This window comes from Phalacrocorax aristotelis, chromosome 3 (genome assembly GCF_949628215.1).
Source record: "Phalacrocorax aristotelis chromosome 3, bGulAri2.1, whole genome shotgun sequence".
Taxonomy (NCBI): Eukaryota; Metazoa; Chordata; class Aves; order Suliformes; family Phalacrocoracidae; genus Phalacrocorax; species Phalacrocorax aristotelis.
This window is the reverse complement of record NC_134278.1, coordinates 64,070,597-64,097,242: the sequence shown is the minus strand read 5'-3', so window position 1 is coordinate 64,097,242 and position 26,646 is coordinate 64,070,597. Positions and strand designations below refer to the sequence as shown.

The window sequence follows — 26,646 nt, the reverse complement described above, 5'->3', positions numbered from 1 at the left end:
CCTGAAATGAAGGGGTTGACCAAACTCCTAGCCACCTTCATAGCACAGTATTTGACTAATTGGAGCAGGAGGTCTCCAGGTGTGAATCTGGACTGCCCTGAAGACTCCTTCAAGGCAGCTCCTGCTGTGACTGGCCCCAGGGTCTGATTCAAATTGTTGAAGAACACCCTGGGTGGGGGATCGGCTCGCCCCAGATGCCACCTCAGACTGCTACTGCTGCAGAATTGACCAAACTGGGCATTGAGAAGATGTTTATAAACAGTCAGTAAAAACTATTCCTGCAGATGGAGAAATGGTCACACGAGACAGTCTCCTGTACATAGGTACGACAGGAGATGTTTTTTATGTAGCTGAAGGTAACAAATAGCAACGATCGTGTGTATGCTGGAGTGGTCACAGGGGACCACAGGCCAGCTGGATATAATACTTCAGCAGAAAAACAGCTCAGGGAGTCTCATTTGCCTGTTGCCACCCAGACAGCAACCACCTGTCCTGCTGGAGAGACTGCATTTCCCCATGCAATCAGTACACCATGCAGAGATGCTGTAAATGAGTTAAGTGGGGTTTTTTGGTTTGGTCTTTTTTTTTTTTTTAAACAAACACTCTGTCTGTGAGTGCAACACGCTCATCCTCTGCGATTTTTAGCCTTCTCTGAGCTGCTGCCAGGGTAAAGTCTTGGTTACTGCATGAGGTACAGACCCTTTCCTACCTACAGTATGGGAGGGAAGGGAGACTAGCTGTGTGCAAGCTAAAGCTGCATGCTTGCCCTCAGGCAATAATACTTTGTCCATATTTGATTTACTAATAAGGATGCAGTGATGGTGGTTACAAGAAACATTCCCATAAATAAGACTGACCTGCTAGATCAGACAAAACGTTGTATTCAACCCAAAAATAATAATTTTGCTTTAAATCCACTCTTTTTTAAAAAGTTATTTTCTCTCCACTAACAGACTGTTTTGACTTAAATGCTATTGTGCCACTCGGGCTCTATAGCCCCATATAAAACACTGTGTGCATTTTTAAGCCTTGTTATTCTTCTCTCTGCAGCATACAATGGCTTCTTAAATGGGAGGGGAATATTTTCAGTTTTAATTAGATATTTACAAAATACCAGGGAATTTTTTTTAGCGTCACAAACAATCAAAAGGAACAATTCAGAAAGACTGAGACAAAAATAACAGTTTGTCATTCTTCCAAATGTGTGATTTGTCTGTCCTCTTCTTCCCCTCTACCCCCTCCATAAATCTTTGACCGAAAAAACAGTGATGTCCCCTCTGCAGGTATTCTGGGTTCAAAATGGTTGACCTGCCTGGCTTGAAGTGTTTTAACGTCGTATCTTTGACAAGTCATTGAATTGACAAAAATAAGATTTTCCTTTGCCTGGTAAGAACTGAAAGGATGGTCACTTTTCATATGTTTCAAGTTGCTACAAAAGTAACTGCATGAATTAATTGCTGAGAACTTTCACGCTGGGGAAAACCCTCCAAGCAATTTTAAAACCTCACCAGAGAAACTGATCATTAAAGTTACTTAAACATTAGCCATTTTCTTGAACCTTGTTTCTTGCTAGTTCCAGTTCTAGAAAAACAGAGTTGCATTATTTACCTTGTGTTTCTATTTGACTTTTAAAATGCCCATTTGAGAACAAGTTGAAGTATTTTTCTAGGAAAGGTGCAGCTTAGGAGCTGCTGTAGGCATCAGGTGCTCCCTGAAATGTACCTGAGTTGTATATTTTATTTGGTAATAGCTGTAGTGTAGATGCACCAGATGACTGGAAGATCAAGATCTGAGTCAATTAAAATGGCATTAGAAATGTTTGTTACAAAAACGTTCAAACTTGGTATGCATTCCAGAGGAAGATTAAATAAGGCACAAATTGTGGTATTATCTGCCTCATCTATAGTTAAAAATCAAACCATGAGAGATGTGGTTTTCAAATGCTAAACAAAAAGTAGCTGCAAGCCCCAGCATTGTGTGTAAAGGGGTAGAGAGGTCTACAATAACATTTGGAAGTGATAACGGTATCTAAATACATGCTATTTAATATTGGGTTTTTTATCACCAGAATTATACAGTTAACATGGACAGTCAGACCACAGTTCCTGTATATTCTTGCACATGAAATGCTCTTTTTCTCCCTGTTATAATTCTAATGGGTCTCGTATGCTCCAGTGTCCCTTTTCAGAGGTATATTTCAGATGTTATACTAATAAATCTTGAGTCTTGGGGAAAAAGCTTACCTTTATGAGAGTTGAGAGTGCTGTCTTTCTGAGCACGGTCCCTCAATACACTAGACGTGAGGTATCGCAAAACTGGGGCCCTGTCCTCATGAGTTGGATATTGATTATGCCTTGACTGTACATCCGACTAAATAAACCTGTATCTGACAAGTTGCTTATATCACTTCAAAAGCATCGAAGTTAAAGACATTTCAGCAGCTTAAACTGACATTGGCTGAAAATTAACTTGCTGACCTATTTGTCCTTGTTAGGGACTGACTGTACCAGGTACCAGCTTGAATGTGGCTTAATTCTGCAGTGCAAAATTTTGAACAAATTGAGAACTTCATTGTGTGCTCTTCCAGTGTTTGTACCACTTGCCCTCAGCCCTCAGGATGCTCCAAACAAAGAATCTAGCAGTGATTAAACTCTGCTGCACCCTGTGTTGTAGCACAGCATGACCTTGCCTATGCAGGTAGAGCCAAATGGTGTAATTACTGCGTTTCAAAAAAAACCCTGCCTGACTGCACACTCTGCAGGGGTTTGAAAACATTTGCAATAGGTCCTAGCCGAGCTTTGTCTTGCCTGCTTTGGCCCTTTCAACAGCATGCTGGGAAGCGTGTTTGAACCCTTTCTCTGCATTTGTAGGCAGAAGAATGTGTCATATTTGGGAAACAGTGAGGGTAAGGCTCCCATTGGAGTTGTAATGGGAGCGTGAAAAGTGAGATAAAACACAGTGGACAGTGGTAGGATTTTGGTGCGATGTAGCTCTGGTGCCATTCCAGCTCACAAGAGCTAATGGTGACTGCAGGGTTCTTAGAGAAGAATCCAGCCATGGGCTCTCCAGCCAAATTCAAGTGCCGAGGCACAGCAGAGCCCTCCCTTCTGCCTTACGCTGCTACAGGAGCAGTGGGGGCAAAGCAATACTTGCTGCTCTTCTAACCCCTTCCCACTTCTCAAATGATGCAAAGTATCTCTTCAACAGCTCGTTCTCAAGGGAGATTTCAAGGCAACCTGGGTAGGCTGAATGCTACCTCTGTTTTGCCACACAAAAAGCCCGGAAGGCGGAGGCGAAAGGGGACCGCCGCGCGCGAAGGGGCTGACCTTGCCGGTAAAACTCTTCACAGACCCGTTCACTCCACTGTTTGCTCAGATCCCAGAGCCGGCAAGGGTTGCAAATGTCAGCACACTTGAGTGCAATCTGAAAGCAAAGAAGAAAAGCAGCGGTGAGAAAAGAAATTATTGTCTAGCAGTGCTTCAGCAGCAAATCTGCAGCCATGAAACTCCCAGGCCTCACCAGCGATGTTGGGAAGGGTTAAGATCACCTTTCAGAGGCTCCCAATTCACCCAAATATGTCTTTTGAGGAAAGATAATTTATTTAAGCTGCAAACAAAACTTTCATTCTGTCCTCTGCTTTACCATAGTGAGAACAAGAGGTGGGCCAAATTCCAAGGCTGCAAAGTCTTTTGGATATTCCTTGCAAGGAGTAAGCCAACAAAAGCCTCAGGCTGGCTCCTGCTGACTGCCTGGCTCTGCATCCGTGGCTGATGACAAGGAAGGGAAGAGCCAAGCTGGTGTAAGACTGGGCACCATTTCTCTGTGGTCTCAGTGAGTGACCTTGCATCTCACTTCAATTACACTTCATCTTAATGTCTGCATATTTTTGTTTACAAAGCTAAGCACAGGGCTCTCCACATTGCCCCTGGCTTGGTTTCACTTTAGTTAACTAGTACTTTTAAGTGCTTTGCAGGGGAATGAGTACAGGAGGGCAAGAGGTTTTTAAAATCAAGTAATTGCTTCAGAAAAGTAAACCATGTAATAGTCTGTCTGTCTTACTGCCTTGGAACAAGATGTCATGTGCCTCATTTCTTCACAGATTGAACACAGTCAGTTAGCCTGACAGAGGTCAGAAATCATTCTGGCACCCAGGAGGAAACCAGAAATATTTCCTGTACAAGTTCAGACCTGTGAACTGGAGGAGGGAAGTCTCCAAGTCACTCTTCTCTCTAGATTAAATTCATTAGCCTTAATGTTACTGTCTATTACAACGACCTTTCAAACATTCTTTAGCTTATCCTGATCAATCAAGACTTCTTGAATTTTTCTTTTCTTCTTCCACAGCTAATCCACCAGATAAATAAATCTCCCCATGTCTGTGCCCTGGTTCCTATCTTCAAGAAAGCGCACAAGAAACTTTTTGCCATCGTTGAGATCTGTAATCCCTCTGCATTTGGCATTTGCACAACTTTCTTGCCTAATCTGTCCAGAAATACGATAAGCCCATCACCCTGCCCTGCATGATCCATGCAGGAATCTGACAGAAGACCATATTTGATTAAGAATAGGCAAGCAGATTACAACAGTTCCCACGCTGGTGGAGGGGGAAGAATTAAGAGATCAGCACTTCTTTCCTTGCAACTGTCACCTTTCCTGTAACCTTGACAAAGTGATAACATGTAGATGTTTGTTTTATTGATGATAACAATTACTTAAACTCCTTTATGATTTTAAGAGTGCAATTGATGTAATTTCTCCAGAGAAACATGTATATGCAGCAACTTTAATCACAATAATGCTTTAATAGGTAGAGGTTTATTCTGAAGAGCCTGTTAATGACTGCAGTTTAGCTGGAAGAACCAGTCTGAATCTATTTGATTTTTAAATAAAACATGGTTTCTTCATTAGCCGGGCAGATCCACTACAGAAGCACCTGCTGCCATGGCAACAGCTGTCTCTGCAGAGGCAGTTTCTGAACGTCCATCACAGGAACGGGACTTGGGCACCTACGTCAGGCTGTCTTTGAAAGAACACCAACGAGGGGGCTCTCCTGCATGGTGCTAGGAAATAACACTGGCGAAGCGGCGTTTGCCAGAAGAGAAAATATAATCGAAGCATTACCCGGCAAGAGATGCAGTGGTCTGGAAATAAAATAATTAATAGCTTATCTTAATTTCTCAGCACTTGGCACTCTCCTGTATCTGTTGCATTCACAGCTTTTTAACTCAAGGAAATTACATAAGGAAATACTGAGGCACCTTATGCTTGCCTGACATACCAGGTGGCTGAAGCAAAGTGGTTACGGCGATAGGTAAGGAGACCCTGATGTCCAGACACACTATCATATGCTATTCTAACATACACTAGGAAATACTGTGTCTTGAAAAATGAATAATATACAATAGTGGAAAAATAATTTTTTAAGTTACCTGAAGCATAAAATGTCTGTCTTGTGCATCTTCCAGTCTCAAATCCTGATTGTCAAGGTGAGATTTCAGACGGATCAAAAACTCATTCTGCCTGTTGATGTCTGTTGCCAAGATCAGAGAGCCCAGCTGCTGCTCGATGTCCTGTCTGCAATAAGGAAAATAAGCCCCTTCAATCATGGAACCACCGTACATCAATTGCTCGAAACAACCTGCTACGGATCATAGCTAGCATAAGGCTTCCTCTTTCCCTATGGATCCAGTCTGATCTGTTTGCTCAGTGTCTGCTGGGATTTGCAGGGCACAAGTGTTCTAGCTGCCTAAATGGGATCAAGAGGAATAGATAAATACTTGTTGGCGTAGGTCGTTCTGAAAGCTTCTGGAAAGTGCTAGAAAAGTAAAAAAAACCAACCCAAAACAACAGCGTCATGCATCTAGAGAAATGCTCACATCTTACTTCAGCTGCTCAGAGCTGGGTGCTGAATACAGCAACTTTAAAGCTGCAGTTGAAGTTGTAAAGGACTGAAGTCCTTTGAAGTAGGACTGAAGTTGTTGGTGTGATGCAAAGGATTTCTGGAGGGATATGCCACTTATTGCTTCCAGATCACTTGTTTATATTCTTGGTAAGGTCACCTGTGATTAAAACTTAGTATTCCAGGCTATTCATTGGCTCAATCTCCATTCCTTTGGTGGGAGTAACACTGCACAAAAGCAGCAGGTAAAAAGTTAGTATCAGCTTGGCCAAGGTGCTCATGTTGCTGGGTTTTTTGGTTTTTTTTCTTTCCTTCACCCAAAAAGGCAGTGAAGATTGAACCACACCTCCTCAGTCAGGTGCAAAGTCCTCAGCAGTCTCAATGCTACTCCACCAACTCCTTCACTTTTCTCCCCATTTCATGCTTTTAAATCAGTAAATCCTTCCAGATTTGGTTGGTGCTATATAAAACAAAAAATGCCAACAATAGATCTGAAAATGTCCATTCCTGCCGGGACTCCCAATGGTCCTGGTGCTGACAGTGGCCATTCCTGTGCTGCAGAAGTGGCAAAGTCTTAGAAAATACTTCTGCTGTATAACTTTGTCTGATGATTGCATACTGGCACTGAGAGAGGGCAGGAAGTTCAGCCTATTCTGAAGCCTGGGCCTCTGCCAATCTCCTCTTAAGAAGAGTGATGGAAGCAATGGACTAGTTTCAGTGATGCATTTCCTCCAGCGGACACTTACGTCACCTCCTTGGGCAGATGGGCGAGGAGCCGTGACTCTCGAAGCATGCCTATCGTAGATCGCCAGTGATGATTTTCTAGCACAGAAACATTCTAGGAAGTAATAAAAGGAATAAATTCAAGGATTAGGCAGGCATCCATAGTACAGATACAGCTTTGCCATACCACATGATGCCTAGAGCCGGATGAAAATGCTGCAACATGAGACTAAATGTGTGCTTTTTAGCCACCTTTTGGATTTGAGGAATCGACCTGGATTTCTAGAGTTAAGGATGTTGTGCTTCTAGCTTTCCTAGCTAAGGTCAGCCCTAGAGTCCTGTCGTTTTACAGTTTTTGAGTCCTGCTGTGAACAGAGGAGCTAATCTCATCTGAGTGGGAGGTAGCTTGCATTCTAACAGATTTATGAGCAAATGAATTCAAGCATGAGTGCAAAAATCATATTTTTACCTCCTACTAATCCCAGGTTGACTTAGCTTCTACAGTTTGAATGCAGAGCAGACATGGAAAAGAAAACTAAACTGCCAAATTTTCCTTGGAGTCAGGGAACTGGAAGCTGCCTGCAGCTGCTCAGTGAAAGCAAGAGGAGTATCAGTGTCAGGAGCATCTGCAGCCTTCAGCAACTTAGTCTGCAACAAATTCTGAGTCTTTTTTGTTTGTTTGCTTCCAAATAAGTGGAACCAAAGTTAGATTGGAAAGAATTCCTAGGGAACAGAAACCCAGCTTTCTAGGTTGTCTGTAAATTACAACAAATTGGGTATCTTGTGTCTGATGACTTTATATTACTATCCTAACATAAAATGCATCTGCCACTCATTTTGTTCAGAGTACTTTCTACCACTGAATGCCTCAGAAATGTCACTTGTTCAGAAACCTCTAACACAATTCTTCTAATTCATAAAGCATCTGCTTGCTGCAGAGCAGCAGCCCAGCAGATCACCTCTCCAGTCAATGGCCCAGTCCTCAGTTATCCACAACAACACACACGATGTTAATAAGACGACTGTCACCTAGCAATAGAGCCACTCTTGAGGGAGTTATGGCATCTGATCCCTGTTTTGGGCAGTTTATGGCTTTTGCAGTAGATAAGCACTGGATTAAAAAAAAACCCTGAACACAACTGAAACTTTTGGGCAGGTAGCAGAGCAGGAGTCCACCTCGTCACTGCCAGCTGGGAAACTAGAGGCAGAATCCCTCTCTTTGGCCTCTGTTAATCTCTGGCTCCCTTCTGCACAGTCCCACAGCTCTGAGGTGTAGCTACATTGGTGCTGCCTTTCCTGTTGGATGTGATGCATAGCTTCCACTTTTCCAAGAGGGACTGAACAGTATTTTCTCCTTAATGCTTCCCCATCCTGTCATCCTGTCCCTATTGTATGTAATCCTGTCCTATCTAATGACTGTTGAAACACTAAACATTGCCAGTAACCAAGATCCAATTTCCATTGAATCAAATGCAAAATTAGTGCTCAAAATTAGTGCAAAGGTGAGAGTGCAAACTGGACTGATTTTCTATTACACTACTTTCTGCAGTATGTTCTGTTGTTTTTGAATTCACACAATCACTGATATGTTGCTTTGGTATTTCTTCAGGGGCTTTTTTTTTTGTTTAGGGTTTTTGTTTTGTTTTGTTTCCCTAATAGCAGTCACAGATACTGGGGGAAAAAAACAAAGCAAAACCAACCCCAAAACTTTCCAGCCATGGAAAGCCTGAGTTCTTTTCCTGGGAAGAGCTGACAGGCTCAGAATTTGGGATCAGCTATGCAGTTGCTAAATTACTTTTGACAGCAATTCTGTTCATTGGCCAACTTAAATATCCCTCTTCTCCTTTTGCCTAAATACACCAGGGTGGACTTTTGCAACCCTATAGTCTGACCAAGAAAAATAAGGGAATGTAATAGGATTACAATAAATTTTTTTGCTTCTTTCACCTCTCCAGTCTCAGAGCTGAACCCTGGTCCCAACAGTCACTACAAGTCTAAAGGCTGCCATCCTCCTACTCTAAGGTAAATTAGACAAACCCTGCCTGACTGTCACCTTTGACTTTTGGGAAGGCTTACACTCGTTTAAGACAGTGCCTTTGTGCACAGTTCCTGCAGCTCTGGTCTGACTGCACCCTTGAAACATCCCAGCTGGGAAAGCCCCCCTCAGAGACTGACTTGCTGGGAGGAGCTGCTTCAGTGGTACCCACCTCAACCAGAGCATTACACTCCATGGATGCAGTTGCTCTTTGGCCACGCTGAAGGCCAGCCAGAAGAGGACTGTGTGTGTAGGTATCCAAGAACTTTCTTGCATCCAACTAATAGTTACTCAAAGGAAAAAGCAAACTCAGCTATCCATCCCAGACCATTTCCACTCCTGTAAGTTTCTGCTCTTTGCCTGCTGCTATAGGGAGAATTTAAACTAAAGCCGCTACGCTATCCAGTTTCCCACACTTAAAGCACATGGAGGAGGGAAAAAGAAAGGTCAAATTAACAAGCGACAACTGAGCGTGAAGTCAGATGACTCCCCCGTTAAATGCAAGCAGCCAGATGCCCTGAAGCTGCTGCCAACAATTAGCAGAGTCAGCTATTTCACCTAGGAACACTCTACTGCCTTATTAAGACTAATTGCCAGCAACTATCTGATTGCCTAGGCTGGTGGCAAGATAACTCATGCAGGGGAACGTCTACGTGCTGCCTTGCAGACTGAGGTTCTCAGCTTGGATCTCCAGAGGCCTTGCTTCCCCTAACTTTTTATTTCTTAAAAAACTGAGTAGCACAGGTTTGTTTTAAAGGCTGCATGCTAGGAAGCGTCCGTCACATCTACTGCCTAAAACCAGTGGGTTGCTGTATCACAGCCTTCAGGACCATGAGGAAAAAAGCCTGGTTTTTCAGTTAGACTATTACAAAATCTCCAATCTGTGACTTTCCCTGAGCCATTCAAACCACCATACTTGACATATGCATTTAGAAAAGAATAAAAACTTGAAGAGAGGAAGACTTGCTATTAACCAGGTGCAGAGAAAATGTCAATTTTAATTCAGAGTGGAAGGCCATCTAAATTTCTTTCAGTCTGGTCATCCATTCTTAGTCATTGAACAATTGGTTTAACTACACAGTGTTAAATACCTGAAAATGATACTTCAATTAAGAATGGTCCTTTTAAGGAAGACTGCAAAATAGAGCTGCCATAACTGATGCCCAAAACATATTTTCCTATTTCCAGTTTATACACATCTACATTAAAGTAGATTTCTGAAACTTGTTTTGTACTACAGATTTGTACATAATCATTGCAGACTTCTGAACTATTACCCTTCATTTAAGGACCAAAGATAGAGCTCAACTCTCTATTACTGAAGTTATAAAATAACATTTTATTTATATCAATGCTATTTGTTTTCTTAGGAAATTCGTAAATAACTTTGAGTAAAATATAGTTTCTTTTTAAAAAAAAGCAGTATGTCTTTTTCTGGTATTAGGTTTGATGTGGAGTTTTGGATAAATACAAGGCAGGATTGTATCAGGCTGAGCAACCTGAATTGTATGCTGCTTTCAGTCAAAAGAAGCAGAAATAATGTTGGATAAGCTAGATGTATCAACCGGAATTTGAGTTATTTGTGACTTTTAAGGCTACGGAGACCTAAGACAATGACTGTCAAGCAAGCATAAAACTTTCCTTTTTCATTTTAATGAAAATATTTTAATGGCCAATGGAAGTTAGAAGCAAAGTCTGCATCACATGACAAGGAATGCTGTTGTGCTCCTCACAGGAGGCTAAGTGACCTCCAGGTCCCTACTGTCACCTTGTACCCTCTCAACTGTCTTTGTAATGCTAGAGACTTGAATGAGGCAGTTTTATTTTTGCGGAAAATTATGCTGCCTCACATGCAATAGACTCTTGTGGAAATTATCCTATAGATTACAAAAAATTAGCCTGGCATCATAGAATATGGATTTAATTTGGAAATGAATATTGAAAGTTCTGGACTCCTGGACTGATGACACCTATCTTCCTGAAACATGATTCTGCTCATATATGCCCTTCAGAAGCTGTCAAACAATTTGCATCTTTGTCAAATACTGACCAACCTCATTTTGCAAACCCTTTTTTTCCAGATGATTCAAATGTAAAGGTCTGATTTAAATTTACAAACAATCAAGAGCAAAGAGATGCGAAAAACAGATAACCCTAAGTCTCGGTTACAACTGGCTCAGTGACCGATGACGGCCAACTATGCTAAAACTTACTGTTGTTTGATTATTTTTCTGATTAGTCCCAGCAGTTCTGTGGCTCTACTGTTTAAAAACCAGAAACCCTAGAACTTTTTTGTTTCAGTTTCAAGCACATGTTACAGTACTAATCTTGAGAAGAATATAATTTATTGTTTTAAAGGCTATTCACTGAATCTAAATTTTTGACTAAAAATGTTTTCAGCAAAACTTTTTTCCAGCATTGTTATTTTTATTGGCATTCACATACTGTATACTACTACAATCTTCGGAAACAATCTGGGATCAATTTCAGATAATCTAAGTAAAACTTGCCAGTGAGCATCCCGAAACAGGATACTTAAAAATCACATTTACTGTTGAAAGATTACATTTGCTGTTTTGTCACTGCCTTTTCTAACCAACATTTGCAAGTATATTCAAGCCCAGTTTGCTGAGCAGAAACCATCTCTCCAAGATAGTAATATTTTATTTTAGCTACATTTCTTTCAGATTAGCCTGAATTTTCAACCTAGTTATATATTACTGTTTCCCACTATTTGTTTGAGAAGGAGTTGTTTATACCTTTTCATAGGGCCAGGGTTTTTGTGGAATGGCTTTACCCACTCCTCTTCAAAGAATCATTAACATAACCTTCCCGAAGTCCCCTGGCTTTTCTCCCTCCCCACTCGGCTGGCCTGACATTTAGAAAAGACTGGAGCAAAATGTGGCAGACACGTATGGGTATGGCAACTCTCAATTTGCTAAGTATGTGTAGAAAGGTACATAGCTATCAGTGAGTCTTCTTCAGTTAGATGAATTTTTAACTTGGGATATTCTGTTCCTTATACCTGAAGCTGACGCTTCCAAAGGATACAAAACAACACCGTCTCCATTTATTAGCTATGAATTATGGTTATTGCAACCAAAATTATTTATGGCATTGCTCCAGTGTGTATATGTAAGTATAATGTAAAGAGTAGAGATGTGCATATATAATCATGTATACATGCATGCAAAGATTATACATATAGGACAGTTGTAGATAAAATCCAGAGCTACAGTGATTGCCATGGTCCAAAACTACAAATATATTCAAAAAGGACCACAAAAATCAGGGCAGATAGGTTCATTAGCAGTTATTGAACAAGAGGGTCTGTGTTTTTGTTTCAGGAAGTCTTCTACTACCGCTTGCCAGAGCTGGAAGTATGTATACCAGGTGAAGGACAACTCTGTACTTATCCCAGGCTTATATTTCTCACTGAGATCTTTTGCTGGCTGCTCTTAGAAACAGGATACTGTTCTAGATAGCCTGTGGTGTGACCTATGGTGGCTGTTTTAACTTCTTTCTTTGTATCTCTAGGCATGCTTGGGTAAATATCTACAACTTTTCCCTTGGTTTCCTCTACCTTCTTTTTTTTTTTTTTTAATTGCAGTATTCATTGTTTACTTTTGCTAGAGCCACATGAAGCAAAGGCTTCTTTTAATGCTATGCCAATTTAGAACATTCCTGCTGCTTGCTTGTTTACTGACAGAAGATGAAGTACAAATTGTCTTTCCATTATTTTAAATCTCCTATCCACAGTTCCTTACCCCAGATGATCTACAGCAGTAAAACCCCAGGCAACTGGGTTGAGGCTTAAATGTCCTCAACAAAATGTGACATTTCCACCTTCTTTCTCATGTGTATCAGCTTTGCTGTAAGAAGAGGCACCCAGTGAGGAGCTTAACTGAAACTGTCCAGACTCTAAAGTGCAAGCTGATTTGATCAACATCCCCCCACTGCCAGATTTCGGCCTGAAAGTTCACTGCAGATTGCTTAGACCCTCCTTGACACCATTTTACATATTATTAACTTGATGAGCAGTTTTACCTGGTACAGGCTGGCAAGGTGGTGTTTAGTTTTGATCAGAAAGGGCTGGTTGACCCCTGGATGATCCACGTCATGAGCTGCAGCAGCTAGCAGTCCGAGCATGATGTCCGATGGGGTGAGGAAGTTGGCAAGCTGAATCACACATGTTAATCACACCAAGAATGTGAACGGTAAATGTTTTTTTTTTTTTCTTTTGGCAAATAAAGGAATCAGCTAACATCATGGCATTACTCCGTTTTTTAGGACAGTACACAAATGTCAAATATAAAATAGATTTTGTGAACAATGTTAAGGTGACTGTTGAACAAACATCTATGAAGATATCAGACTACATACTCATATTTTATTACAGTTTGTACTTATCTCTTTATTGTTTATGGCAATATAAGGACAGAAGTGTTGTTACAGAAGTGCTTCAGCTTAGCCTAAAAGATTCAGTTTTAAAAAGTAAATAACTACACTAGAAGGTTGGCATACGTTAGCATACATGATAAGGGCTCTGCCTTGCACAATATTTAGTAATACCAACAATACATCAGCATTCCTTTTTCTAGCACAACACTGTGCTGTAAAATGCAGAGTTTGTAAACTTTTGGAATTTCAAACTTGGCTGTTAGACATCTCAGTTCAACTATAGTTATTTCATTAGAGAACATAATTTACCTTTCTAACTTCAGACATCCAAATTTGAAAACCTGCCCAGATTTTTTTTCTACTGTACAGCTTATCATTCAGAAGCAAATTTTATTATCAATGGGCAAAAAAATTGAAGTCTTAGCATTTTCTGTCCTGAGCGTGAGGTAGTTATTACCGGCCCGATGAGTCTGTACAGAACACAGGGTCTACCAGCTGAAAGAAGCATTCTGTGATGAGAAATGAAGAGCAGTATGGTATAGTTTCTGGATAATGGCTGTCCTCTGCACTTTTTGACAGCAGGGACTCGCAGCTCTTGCAGGAAATGGAAATACAGGAAGTCTGGGGCCTGCTCTTGTCTTCCTCACCTACCTCACCTCACCATTACTAACTATATTCTGGTCTAACAATTTGCTAATTCTAGCAGAACTTCCCTTCATTTAAGTCAAGCCAGGAAAGGGTAGTTATATTCTCCACTGTGGCTCAGCATTACTGTATTAGATTGCCTTCCAGTAACACACAGAGCAACATCACACCCTCACGCTGTGAGGGCTTGCTGCAGCAGTCAAAAGCTGCTGTTCACTCATGCAGAGGACACCCTTGCAACAGACCCAGTCAAAGGGAACGCCTTCCCCTTTTTTGGTGTTGCACTGCCAAATTTGGTGTTTTGAAATATCAACGTGAGGGGCTTGTACCCTGAAGGGACTGAGGCACAGGCATGCGCTGCCTCCTACTGACCTTGCTGGGAGGACTGCAGCCACCTAGAGGCGGCTGGTACACACGGTCACCATAAAACATGCTGGAACTCATACGACAGCACTTCGATATATTGCCTGCCTGATGACAAGTGACTCCAGTAGCTTGTTTAAATGTTTGTAATCTGTGGTTGACTCTGCTCCTGCCTCGTTGCTGACTTCAAGTGCGCAACCATTTTCTGCTATCTAAAAATATTTTTTTGGTTCTTTTTAAATCCTGGGGGAAAAAAAAAGTTTGAGAATTATCTGAAAGCAACATCAGTGTGAAAGGTCGTCATTACCTTGGGCTCCCTCAGATAGCAGTGCATAGCTTGTGTGACATCAGCAGCATGGACAGCATTGTGGTATGGGTTTTGGCTATGGTAATCTTCTTGAACCATAACTGGGAACCAAAACAGAAAATAAAGGTCCTTTTGTCTCTGAATGCCATGGCCACAAGTGGGAACTGGATTTAAAATACAATTTGAGGTTTTACAGTCAGCTGCCTAAGGGGTTTCTTCAAAAATCTGTAGCTTACTTAGACTGGTGCTCTTATTGGGATACCTTTAGAGAAAAAAATGCATGAAAGGATTTGTGAGGCCCAAGGGGATATACCGGGTCTAGTTCATAAATCAACTCTTTCTTGCCTTACTGAAGGCTCTCATTCAGGAGTAAAATAAATAAGGAAGAGAGGCAAATTTATCCACAACGGAGTGTAATCATTTATGCTGCTGTCATAGGGGAGTAATGTCATTAAGGCAGTACCACCTATTTTACAGCGGCAGGGGGTGAGGCCCTGATATGCTGGCATCATTTGTTACTTGAGTGACTAGCAATGGTCAAAGGCATTCCTACGCCCTCCAGACAGAGAATCAAAAGATAAAGCATTGGGGCATTCAGAGCAAAATCTGCTGTGATAATTTTAGTCACGTCTATGCGTCCACTTTAAAATAACAGTCCCTCTTGTTTGAGTGTGCAGTGCTGGAACTGGTCCAGCTGGAAGACTGAGCGACAGCCTTTTAACCCTCAGCTTTCACTCACACAGAACATCATCAAGGTATGTGCTTCACATTCATCTGTTCCTTGAAGCAGTGCCTGCACCATTAGGTGGTCTCGGGGCAATAGCATGTGAACAGTGGAAGCTGCACATGATCTTGCCCAAAGCGCTCTCCTAGACACTATCAAATTAATCAAACAGAAATGTAACAGGCAAATTTCCCATGGCACTCATCTCCACCGTGGGGAAGGCCAAAGAAAATCCTAGCCTGCAGTTTGTTTCCAGCTCCACAAGCATTTCAAGTTACAGTGGGTAATCCTTTAAACCCTGAATACCCCTAGCTCTAATTATCTGAGCATCCTCTTCAAGCCACCCAGAGTAGTCAGAAATGGCAGGGACATTTTGTCTGCCTCCACACTGGAGGAATGCTTTCCAGAAACAAAAATTACGCAGCTTAAAGAAAAGACCCTGTCTTTGAAATGCCATCTGACAGCCTAACAAACCAACATTCAGCTGCATTCAAAACGTGATGCAGAGAGTAACTGATTTTGGCCAATTTCTGCTTTTGGTTCACTGACAGCATGGGGCTAATATTTCTGTTGGCAGTAACAGCAGCAGGGGCTTTCATCAACACTATTCAGTGCAGACAGCTTGATATAATTTGTTAAATTTTGCACATAAGCTTTTAACTGCCCTGGGTCTCAGTGGTCTATTAGTCACTAAAATAATGACACTGCACCACAATTGTACTGTGCACTAGGTTCTGCAATGTCTGTCTGTCTGTCTGTGTGGGCCTACTCAGCCAGCCACATCTCTGCTTGGCACACTTCTTTTTTTAAATCACCAGTGCAATTGTAGTACTGGGATGCTTCAGCCCAATGCAGGGCCTTTCGGAGTCCCTCCATTGACTTACTAGGTACTGAGGCAAGCACCGAGTGCCTGTAAATTGGACACTAACACGTATCACAGAAATGTTTTACTGAAATATTTGCAACAACGTCATGATTTTACAGAGATACACAGATCAAGCCAGTGCCACCTTTGATGCCCTATGTAAGCTGCAAACTGCATTAAAGGTGGCTTTGAGGTGAGCACTTACCTAAAAACCTGTGTAATGTAACCATATCTAACTGGAAATGGTGAATAAGTCCATGCACATTGAAGAGGTGACAAAGCAGTGTTACGAGACTGTTTCCTAAAAGCAGAACAGAACAACTCTTAAGATTCCCTTAATGTGTAGTTACAAACCAAGCAAGACTAAAAATCTTGGTAATTTCCTAAGTATTAGTAAGCTTCTATCACCTTAGCGCCTATCATATGAGCTCAGATGGCACTCATATACTCAAAAGCAGCTTATATAAGTTACTGCTATATATAATCAAGATTTGATGGTATGGCTGTACCAGTGGAGTGCCATTCTCGTGTCTAGATGACATGAAGTCACATTTGCTATTTCAACGTGACACAGAGGGTGAATTGACATGGTTTTAACTACAAATCTTTTGACAGGCTTGTTTGAGAATGACATCCTCTTCATAAACCAAGTCTACCTCCAGAGATGACAGAAAGGAGAATAGCTTTTCTGCCACTTCAGTTTGCCATACTGTACTAATTAATTAATTACTGAGAAATCAGCAGTTTGCAATTAAATTTTTTATTTTACACATGGCTACCACATCATCTCATAATGATCAACTATAAATACACACAGTATTTTAAAAATTTGCACTGCATAATTCAAATCTATGTACAAAGAGGACATGGAAACTTATTTCTGAGCAGGGGCACAGAAAGGTAATTTAGAAGAATTATGCTTTTGCTTCCCTTGCCATTTTCAGTCCTTTCCACTCTACGCTGCCAGTCACTCAGCTGAATTACCCTCTAAACCAACTTTCTTCTACACCTTCTGCCCCAGCCAAACCTAATTAGATTGGGGGTGAGGAATGAGGGACCTCATTCCTACGAGCAATACAGAAAGGAGAAAGGTGTGATTATGACTCTCTTCAGCAGTTACCTGATCAAGAGCTATTGCCTAGACATTGGGGTATGTGTGGTGTTACAGGCATATATTTAGACAAACATTTCACAGATTTTTTACTTTCTTAATGAATTTCCTAATTTTTGCTGCTGAACAGAAGCAAGGGTATCTTCAGTTAAAGGTATTTCTTGTTGATAGAAATTGACTGATTATGGAAGCCTGGACCTATCAACCAATGTATCAAATAGGTATATGTAAAGTACCTTTGGAACTTCCCAGGTAAAGGAAACTGAAACATCTATTTGAAAAGGTGACCATAACAAATGTAGGAGATCAGATTAATACCAAACCACACTTTAAACATTGTCCTATAGTTGTGAATGTTCTGCGAAAAGCCTGAAAACGTTGAAGGATATGATTTTAAGACAAGTTAACTGTGTCCAATTTCTCTTCAGTAATCTGAACTGGAAATGTTTAGTAATTAATTAATTAGGGATTTTTAGAATAGTCATACATGAGAGATATTAAAATAAAAACTTTTTAAAAATGACTTACCATTTGTCAAGCGGTCAAACAAGAAAATGTCAAAATCCCACATTCCCACCTTGGATAGCATATGCTAGAAAAAACAAACATGGAAAGGCAAATGACTGGTATGTCAAACTGTAAAGCAGATTTAAATTATTGTTGCACATTAATCAATCACAGGATTGGTTGCTGCAGCTTTAAAGTTTTGTTTGGAAAGCTAATGAGATATACTTGAAATATCAGACATCAGGAAGCAAATTTAGCTACACTGCATAAAATATCCCTTGCAGTTTTAACTGAGGAGGTTTTGAACCTGACGATAAAAATACCTTTTAAATGGAGCTCAAAACATGGAATAATATAAAACAAAATATTATTAAAATATTCCCTTTTACTATACAATTTTTTATTGTTCTTTCATGTCCCAAAATCAATTCAGTACAAATTCTTTTAGGTTTTTATTACGGTAAAACACAGTCTTAGCTCTCACGGTGAATATGAATTACGTTTTGCTAAACAAACCAATACACAGCAATATCTTTTATAAACTTAGATACAGTGCTTCTGTAAAGCCCACTCAGCCATGCAGAAGAATCCAGCATTACCATCAAATACAGTGTTTTTACAGCTACATCAGTTCAGTCAAGAGACTGTCTGGACTAACTGTATGACCTACAATGGCACATGTGCAAATGAACTGTGTTGACTCCCATCACTTAGTCTATATGCAGACCAGTTCTGGATTCTCAATTACTTTCTAACACCTGGCACATAATCTTCTCTTGCAGAGAATAAAAATTGCCTAGGCGCATAATCCCAATGCCATCAGTTGTGCAAGTTTTGTTAGAAAATGTCACTCAAAGCAAGTATAAGAGCTGCAAAATAAGAGAATTATACTTTGATTCTTGTGAAGCTCTCTGCAGTGAATGTTCCCTGTATCGTAGCCTTTGCCTTTATGGAGAGCTATTGTGGGTTGCCTAATAGCTGCTCCATACCAGCTGAGAGGCAGCTGTCTTTTTTCAAGCGGATGAACTAAATCCTGTGTCAAGGCTGCACTTACTTAAATCAGCAACTCACCCAGGGATCCTTCATCCTTTAATAAATCCAGATTATAATTTCAGTTGACAGAATCTGAAAATGCTGAATAAATTCAGACATTTTCATGTTGCTTTGAGACTAAGCCTTTAAAACTGTAACCATAAAAGAGGAATGGACAGTCTGTTTGCTGTGAGGCAGGCAAGTAACGTGGGTCATTTAAGAAAGATCAACCATACATATGTTTATCTGAACACTGAAGCAAAACTGATGCTCTCTGGAATATTGTTAAATAAAATGGAGATCTGGAGACCCGTCTTACCCTTGCTTGCCCAAGGTAGTCCTCATCCAGTAGGTACAGAGGGGCTTGCGGTACAATTCCACGCAGTAACCGGGATGCATGGAAATACCTCTGGAAACTTAACAGTCTTTTCACTTTTTTCTTGGTGCCGATTTCCCCTGAGAGTGTAGTATCTATAAAAAGCAATCAGTACAGAAACCATGAAACCCAAGATTAAGGTTGACATTCTCAATTATTTAATAAGATAAATAGCAAAAACTTTAAAACAGTGATACAAGAAATCATAGTGTTTACGGTTCTTGCCAATCCACATGAAGGAGCAGTATTCAAATCCCTATCCTCCAGCATAACGCATTTGTTTATTTCAGAAAGGAAATACATTCCAGAAAAAGAGTACTAACAAAGGGCTTGGAAGATCTGAGTTCAGTACACTGACTGCCACAGACTTCAATGTGATCCAGGCTAAGTCACTGGAGGGGGGTGATACATCACCTACCTGTAGATGTCTAGGGGGAGACTAAATGACTAGGCAGAGTTAGGTACAGGAAAGTTGCTCTTGCTCTTCCGTGCCTCTGTTCCCTACTTATACAACTGAAAATAGCATTACCTTGCTACCTCACAGGAGTGTCACTGGAATATATTAAAATTGCACAGCACTGGCACACAAGGAGATTTTGGATATAAAACCAAAAAAGTGACACCAAAAGAGCCCTCAAAATACAGTCTGAATGCACAAATGTATGACCAACTTTTGGAAAATGAGAGACAAGAGAGAAAGAAGTAAGAATAGGGTGATACCCTATTGTATTGTCTGCTGTCTTTCCAATATATTAAGGCAAAATATAAATGAAGAAAATATTTTAGCTCTACAATTAAGAAAGCAAGTTTATTCAGGCAATACATGCATTTCTGGTTACACAACAGAACATGTTCTTTTCACTCAGTACCAGAATAAGTCTAATTCCCAAATGCTGTACTAGGAGGTTTTCATAAAGGGCTAAATGTGACATAAAAACCAAGGCAGTTTTTATGCAGTGATTAAATCAGTAATTAGAGCAATTAAATTACCTTCTTGTTAGTAAGACTAAGCAGGCTTCCTAAAACTGGTAATGACTGGTAGTTTCATCTGAACTTTTAACAGAACCTTGTGTACAGTTGTGATGTTTTCGTTTTGCAGTTTGGTGTAAGTTTTGGAAGAAGGGAGGACAGAAACTGGAGAGTTGTTCGAAGGCAGTAAGATTCAACACAGTTTTATTCGTAAGAGAACCTTGTAAGAAACTGAAGATTAAGCACTCCTTCTGGAGAACAGTAATGATTGCTTGAGATAAGAAGCTGCATAGCAATTCACTGGTTTTCAGGTTTAAATAAGAGCTCAGGAAAAATATCCACGGACTGAAGATGACTCTCTCTACTCTGCTACTTCTTTTTATGCAAAAATGCTGAGCGTTTGTTCTGCTGTGAAATTAAACTATGAATTTGTATGCTGGTTTTATGAGCATTATTATTCTGAGAGTTTTTTCAGAGAAAACCCTAATGGGTTTTTTTGGATCATAGGTGGTTCAGTATTTGATTTCTCCAACAGCAGATGTGTGAGCACCTTCTGTAGCAAGCTTCTTAAGTAATCCAACAGCTATTGATCGACACAATGTCATAAATAACAACAAAACCCCCATGCTTACATAGTGAGTATCAATAATTAATATATTTTCTCAGACCTGTAAATCTCAAACTTCTTGTCAGCAGCCCAAGGACCCCAACAAGTTTTAACAGTATAAAAGCACGAAATAATTTTATTGCAACTTGACAAACCATGTGTTTTCAAGAATGCAAACGGTACAATGTCACTACTGTACCAGCCTGAAGGTTAGATTTTCATTTATGATGTGACAGCACCTGCCTTAATTCTCTCACACATTTTAAAAGCTGGAACAATTTCGTGGCCTGTTGAAGGAGTGACTAACATAGGTGCTAACAGTTACCCAGTCACAGCGACATGTGGAGGAACTGGTAGACTTGTTTTCGCATTTCTTTTCATTTATATAGTGCTGCTAAAAAGTGGCTGGCATTCAGTTTAATTCCTGGATAACAAAACACTCTCAAAATTAATTCACTTTTTAAACTTCTGTCAGCTGTTTCTCAACTTTCTAACTTTCCTAATTCCATCTTCGCCCCAAACTGCCACTGCTTTCAGGTAACAAGTTTAAATTTTAATGTACGGAAAACTTCCATTTTGTACGTTAAAAATGAGCTGTTGCTCCAACTAATTTTTATCTAAGTTAATATCTGTTTTTTCAGTTGAAGACAGATGACTGAAAATACTGCCTACGTTCCCCTAAACTGTCTTTAAAACTCGTATGTGGAGTTGCTGTGAATGACCTGAAGGTGAAGGTTTGGCCCAAGTCCCAACAAGCAGCTGAACGTCCAATTATCAAGAAGTAGTTTTTTTGTCCTTTGGATTACCAGATTATTTCAGTAGCACAAACAATACTTACCAATCCACAAACACATCAGGTTGAAATAAATAATTTCTTATTGTGAAACACATTTTCTGAATTGAACCATCAAACTTGCAGCCATTACTTTGTCACATTGCTCTATATGGTTGTCACAGGTCTCAACTGAAATTTAATCATCAGTAGACAGCGACTCTGAAACATCACTTGCTGCTTCAGGTGAGCGCTGTATTACAATACATTATGCTAAAAAGATTACCCACAATAATCTGTTGCCCTGTGTTTTCATTCATAAGGGAAGGAGTTCATAATACTGATAAAGAACAGTAGGATATGTATTTTCAAAATTGGGCTCTTGACAGAACAGCCCAAATCCCCCACTGCAGTCTATCCACATACAAACTCTGGGTATCATGTTAAAATCACATCCTTTAGGTAATAATTGATTTATCTATGAATCACGGGACTTGTCAGATGACCGCTGAGACCCTTAACAGATTTCTATGCTATCAGCAATAATGTAGCTTATTATGAGTGTCTTGCATAAAACTGGACAAAGACTATGCCTCTTTCCAAGAACAACACACCCTAAACTATTATAATCGCATCAGCGTTTTCTTTCCCCTCTCAAGATCAGCATCAAACAAAACAGAAAAGCACAGCCATATGAAACTGAGAGGAAAAGGACAATTAAGAAAGAAGAGCAAAAAATGAAGCAGCTGAGAGTAAATGCTGAAATTCTGTCCTCAGCTCAGCGGTCATACCTGAACCTCCCAGCAGTGAAGAGCCATTCCTAGCATACGGGATCCACCAGCTGACACAAAATCAAGATGCAGTTTTATGATGAAATTAAGGGTTTATGTGAACGACTTACAGTAATATGCCAAACACACCACTTCTTTATTGACAACTGTAAATTTCAATTTAAACTGTAAATATAAAATCTCAGTGTGACACCTGATGTAAGTCATATAATGACTCTGAAACAAAGAGTTATTGATAGCTATTTCTAATTAGGTTAAATTGAATTACAAGTAAATGAATCAAAAATATTGTTGCAGGTATCACTGACTTCAATCGTGGAACTATGGGTACTAAAACATATGTTGCATTATCTAGTTAAAGAACACAAGCTGCAAGGCTCACATGGGAAGGGTTTAGTAATTATGTGCAATTTTGAAATGAATGTGAAAGACGAACAAGAAAACTTCCCTTGAGAACTGTGTTTATCTTTAATCATTGTGGCAACTTCTGAATGTTTTATTTACCCAAAAAAAGCATCATCTGTATCTCTTAAAAGATGCACATTCTCGTACCCTGTGGAATTACTGCCTTGCACAGAGGTTGGAGAAGCCCTTCTTTATATAGTGAACAAAGTTATTGTATGAATTACATACACGTATTGTATTAATTACATACACATTTACAGAAGCGCCTGTATAATCATTCCTCACAAAGCGTAACTTCTACCTTCAAAAACACAGGTGGCCTGAGCTCACAGCATATCTCCTGACGTGTTTCAGCTGGCAGCAAAAGTTGTTGCATTTTTCCTTGGGTAATTTGATAGCCGCACCATGTATACAGGCTATCAGACCATGGATGATGCCTGGCAACTGCACGTGGCCCTCAAGAGGTTAAAAAGCTACAGGAATCAATGGTTGCCTTCTCCCTCCTAACAAAGTTCGTCCAGTTACCCAGATCTCCTCGCCTTAACATGATCTATGGCCCACTACACTCCAACCTCTGTTATTTCAGAGAAAGAGGTTTTCTGCAGCAGGAATTGCTATCAGTTTTCCTTCAGATTTCTTTCACACTGCTGCGCTAGCCTGTGCCCACAGGCAGCGTGAATATAAAAATGACGGAGGTTATGTTAACAATGGTTGAGCTAACATGCAGAAATGATCACATAAATCAAATTTGGACAAGGATGTACTTAAGTCTGCACCAGACATTCATTGGATTGTTATTGTTCTTTCAATGTAAACAAACTCTGTTATGCAATCAAATAAGGCCTGTGAGTTTCCCTTCACAGTATTGCCTTTTTTTATTTTATTGCACCTCAGTGTACAATAAAAACAGGTCACTCAGCAGCATGAGTGGATAACAGCAGGTTTATTAATTTTCAAAAGCCAACTGATTAAGAGACAGAAAATGTTTTCCCTCTTCTTTCCAAAGGGATGCCGAATAAAGCCGACATAGATAAATCAGGTCATCAAGCACCTGCCTTTGACTCATTATAAACTCAAGTTTACAATACCCTTTCCCCTCTTCCGAGGATGCAAAGACATTCTGTACTCAGCCACTGCCTTACAACTGAAGGGTCAAGCAGGATTGGTAAAAAAAAGTGCTGGAATTTCTGGAAGATAAGGCAGAGAGGATCAGACCAGCAATTTACCATCCAGACAGTTTGCAAACAGCGAGGACTCCAGGAAACAATTTCTCTCTGGTCCTATATGTTATGGAGACAATTTACTGCACTTGTTCCCGGTTTGACAGGTGATTAGAATGCTTTTATCTGAGTGCTCAAGAGAGACGTAATTGACTTACGAGGAATAATCGGTGTTTGTCCATTTTTTTGTGTGTCAAATCATGCCAGGCATTTAGATCACCTTTACTGAAGTCTTATTTGGCATAATCTTTGTATGAGTTGATTGCAAAATTTTTCTTATAGGGAAGAGTGCGTAGCACTGATGATAGAAAAATCAAAAAAGTTGTTATAAACATTTTGTTTTCACTTGCTTCTGTAATGTATTAAAAATTATTTGCTCCTTGACTTTTGATAAAACTCAATTGTAGAGGTTAAGTGCTGTTAGCTGCTATTGTTCACATGGGTTACAACTGCATTATTTCTCTTTGGGTAAACATTTTCTTCAATTAGGAAGAGGCTGTGAGAAAGAGGGGGACTCTGAACACATCAGAGAAAAGCAGAAAATTAGAAGTAAAACAAAAGATCTTTCACATTTTCCGCTTTGAGACAAGATTCCATTCTTCAACCACCTGCACATGTGCACAAAATTAATGCAGAGCCCTGTTTACAGAAAAGGTGCTCGTATGCTTCTTTGGCTAATGTAGTCAATGAAAAGTGAGAGGTTCTGGGATACCAACCTTCTAGGTCACCTTGCTATGGGGTTTCCTCCCCTCTGAACATCACACTTGAGGTGATGGTCGCTTGTAACAACTCAGTTTTCAAATCATAAAGTTCCTGCGCAATTGTTGGCATCCTGAAGAACACTAGTCATGCAGTTTCCCTCCTATCCCAAAATATATTACTTTTGATACTTTTTGAAAGAAACTACAGAACTTGAGAACTCTGCAGATTATCCCACTTATATACCGAATTATCCCATTACATCAAGTTCTGGAGAAACTAGTGTTTCAAAGGCCAGTTAGGTAACAGAATATTAGCCTTAACAACAGGAAGAGGAATAGATTAACTCCAAATTTAAGATTAATTTATATGTGTTTCTCTTTACAATTTGCAGCCTTTATTGGGGTCATCAATCATCTTTATGCAAACAAACATCTCGGCATCTTTTATTAAGCCTTCTACAAGTTCTCAGGAAATGGCACGTTGTGTTCCATTTCACCACAAAGTTGTTACCATTTCAATATGAACCTTCTCTTTGCCACTTCAATCTTCGTACAGCAGCACGACCTTTTTTTCCTAAAACTGCAAATGTTCTATAGCTGATTATAGTTTCTCCAACAGGAAAAGGTACATCCCCTCCCCCTTCACTCCCCTTGAGAAAAAGCAACATAACCTGTAATAACAGCAAACCCAACTTTCATTTATCATCTTAATGATCCCTTCTCCTTGTTCTTTCTTTTCCTCTGGTCATTTGGAAAGTATCCTCAGTGTTATCTTCAGTACACCCTTTCCCTTTTCTAATCAGGGGAAAGAAGGTGGGGTGGCAGATGGATCATGAATCATTTGGAAACTTTTAAAGGGACATTCTCAGTTGAACTGAATCCCAAATCTGTATCAAAAAAATTAAGTTACAAACCTGTATAATCAGGTCAGTGTTCACTAGGACTTCTTGTGTGAAGCACATCTAGTTTTGTCTTTGCTCTGCTTGCTCTTATGAGGTCTCCTGAAGCATTCATAACCCAAACTATTGCATTTGGTTAGCATATGAGGGTACATGCACCAATCTGTTTTACATTCTGGCTTTCATTTACTACAAATGTAGCGTAAAAACTAAACAAGGAGAATGAATGGCAAGAAGTAGAATATGTTTTTCAACCTAACCTGTTATTAAATTTTCCAGGTAACAGCCCTCCCCCCCCAAAAAGCCCCAACAAAACCCAACACCCTGAACAAGAAAAAATAATCCTGCTGCTATTTGATGAAAAGGGGGAAGGAGGGAACCAAACTGGCTTCCAATGACAGAAAGAACTTCTGAATATAGTGAAATGTTACTAGAAAATAGAAAAATCTTTGTGCTGAGACATTATTAAGAAAATCCCAGTTCCTCTTTCTTGAATAGGAAACTGAAAGCAAGGCCATAGGCCACTTCTGGAAATGTTCCTCCCATTCAAACCAGACACAAGCTAAACAGATTAAGAAGCCTGTGTGCCTTCAGGATCTTTTGGACGTGCTTATCCATGAGGAACTAAGGGAGGTATTATGTAGGAATGATGTAGACCTCCTAAGATCGCTCCCTTTCTAATTTAATAACCATCTGGAACTTTGGACTCATCTCCATGGGCTGGGTTGGGATCCGAGTAATCCAATCAGCCCTTGAAACTTCTTCACAAGACTTTTAGTGTCCTAATTTAACCTGGGTCAGAAATATCTAAAAAGGCATCTCTCACTCCCACTTCTTTTTCCAGCCAAAGGCAACAAAACAAGACAGTTAACCAAACTCTTTTTAACCTCACTCATTTGGGTTCAGGTTACTTGATGGTTCAGTTTTGGGTTGGTGGCTGCGGTTTATTTTTATTTTCCCTGGAGATGGGCCCTACCTGAAAGCCCTGGAGTTGTTCAAAATCCAAAACCAAAAATGAATGTAAATTTTGCAAATGGACCCTTCTGTAGACAGGCAGAAACCACAGATTCAAACATCCACAGACTTGGGTTCTTTGAGATGGAGACTTTTTCATGAGTTCATATATTCCCTTACTGAACCTGACAACACTTTTCATTCCTGTAGTACCTAATTCGTTACATGCCTGTAAAGCATCACTTTATTCGCAAAAAAACTGAAAACCAGAGGATTTTGCTTGACTCAAATCAGACAGGAAATCAAGGACAGGGACTGAATAGTACCTAATATCACTGTT

General features: G+C 40.1%; 1 protein-coding gene across 3 annotated transcripts in view; it reads right to left on the bottom strand.

Annotated features, from left to right (window-relative positions):
- PDE7B (phosphodiesterase 7B) overlaps nucleotides 1-26,646 on the bottom strand; it is a 172,076-nt gene that overhangs the window by 1,579 nt on the left and 143,851 nt on the right. For all 3 annotated transcript variants that reach the window (XM_075087726.1, XM_075087728.1, XM_075087727.1), the window contains 8 exons: nucleotides 18,932-19,083; nucleotides 17,602-17,665; nucleotides 16,168-16,263; nucleotides 14,374-14,474; nucleotides 12,705-12,836; nucleotides 6,646-6,737; nucleotides 5,430-5,574; nucleotides 3,327-3,423 (listed from right to left, as the gene is read on the bottom strand). In XM_075087726.1, coding sequence (XP_074943827.1) covers nucleotides 3,327-3,423; nucleotides 5,430-5,574; nucleotides 6,646-6,737; nucleotides 12,705-12,836; nucleotides 14,374-14,474; nucleotides 16,168-16,263; nucleotides 17,602-17,665; nucleotides 18,932-19,083 — 879 coding nt within the window. The remainder of the gene's footprint in view (nucleotides 1-3,326; nucleotides 3,424-5,429; nucleotides 5,575-6,645; nucleotides 6,738-12,704; nucleotides 12,837-14,373; nucleotides 14,475-16,167; nucleotides 16,264-17,601; nucleotides 17,666-18,931; nucleotides 19,084-26,646) is intronic.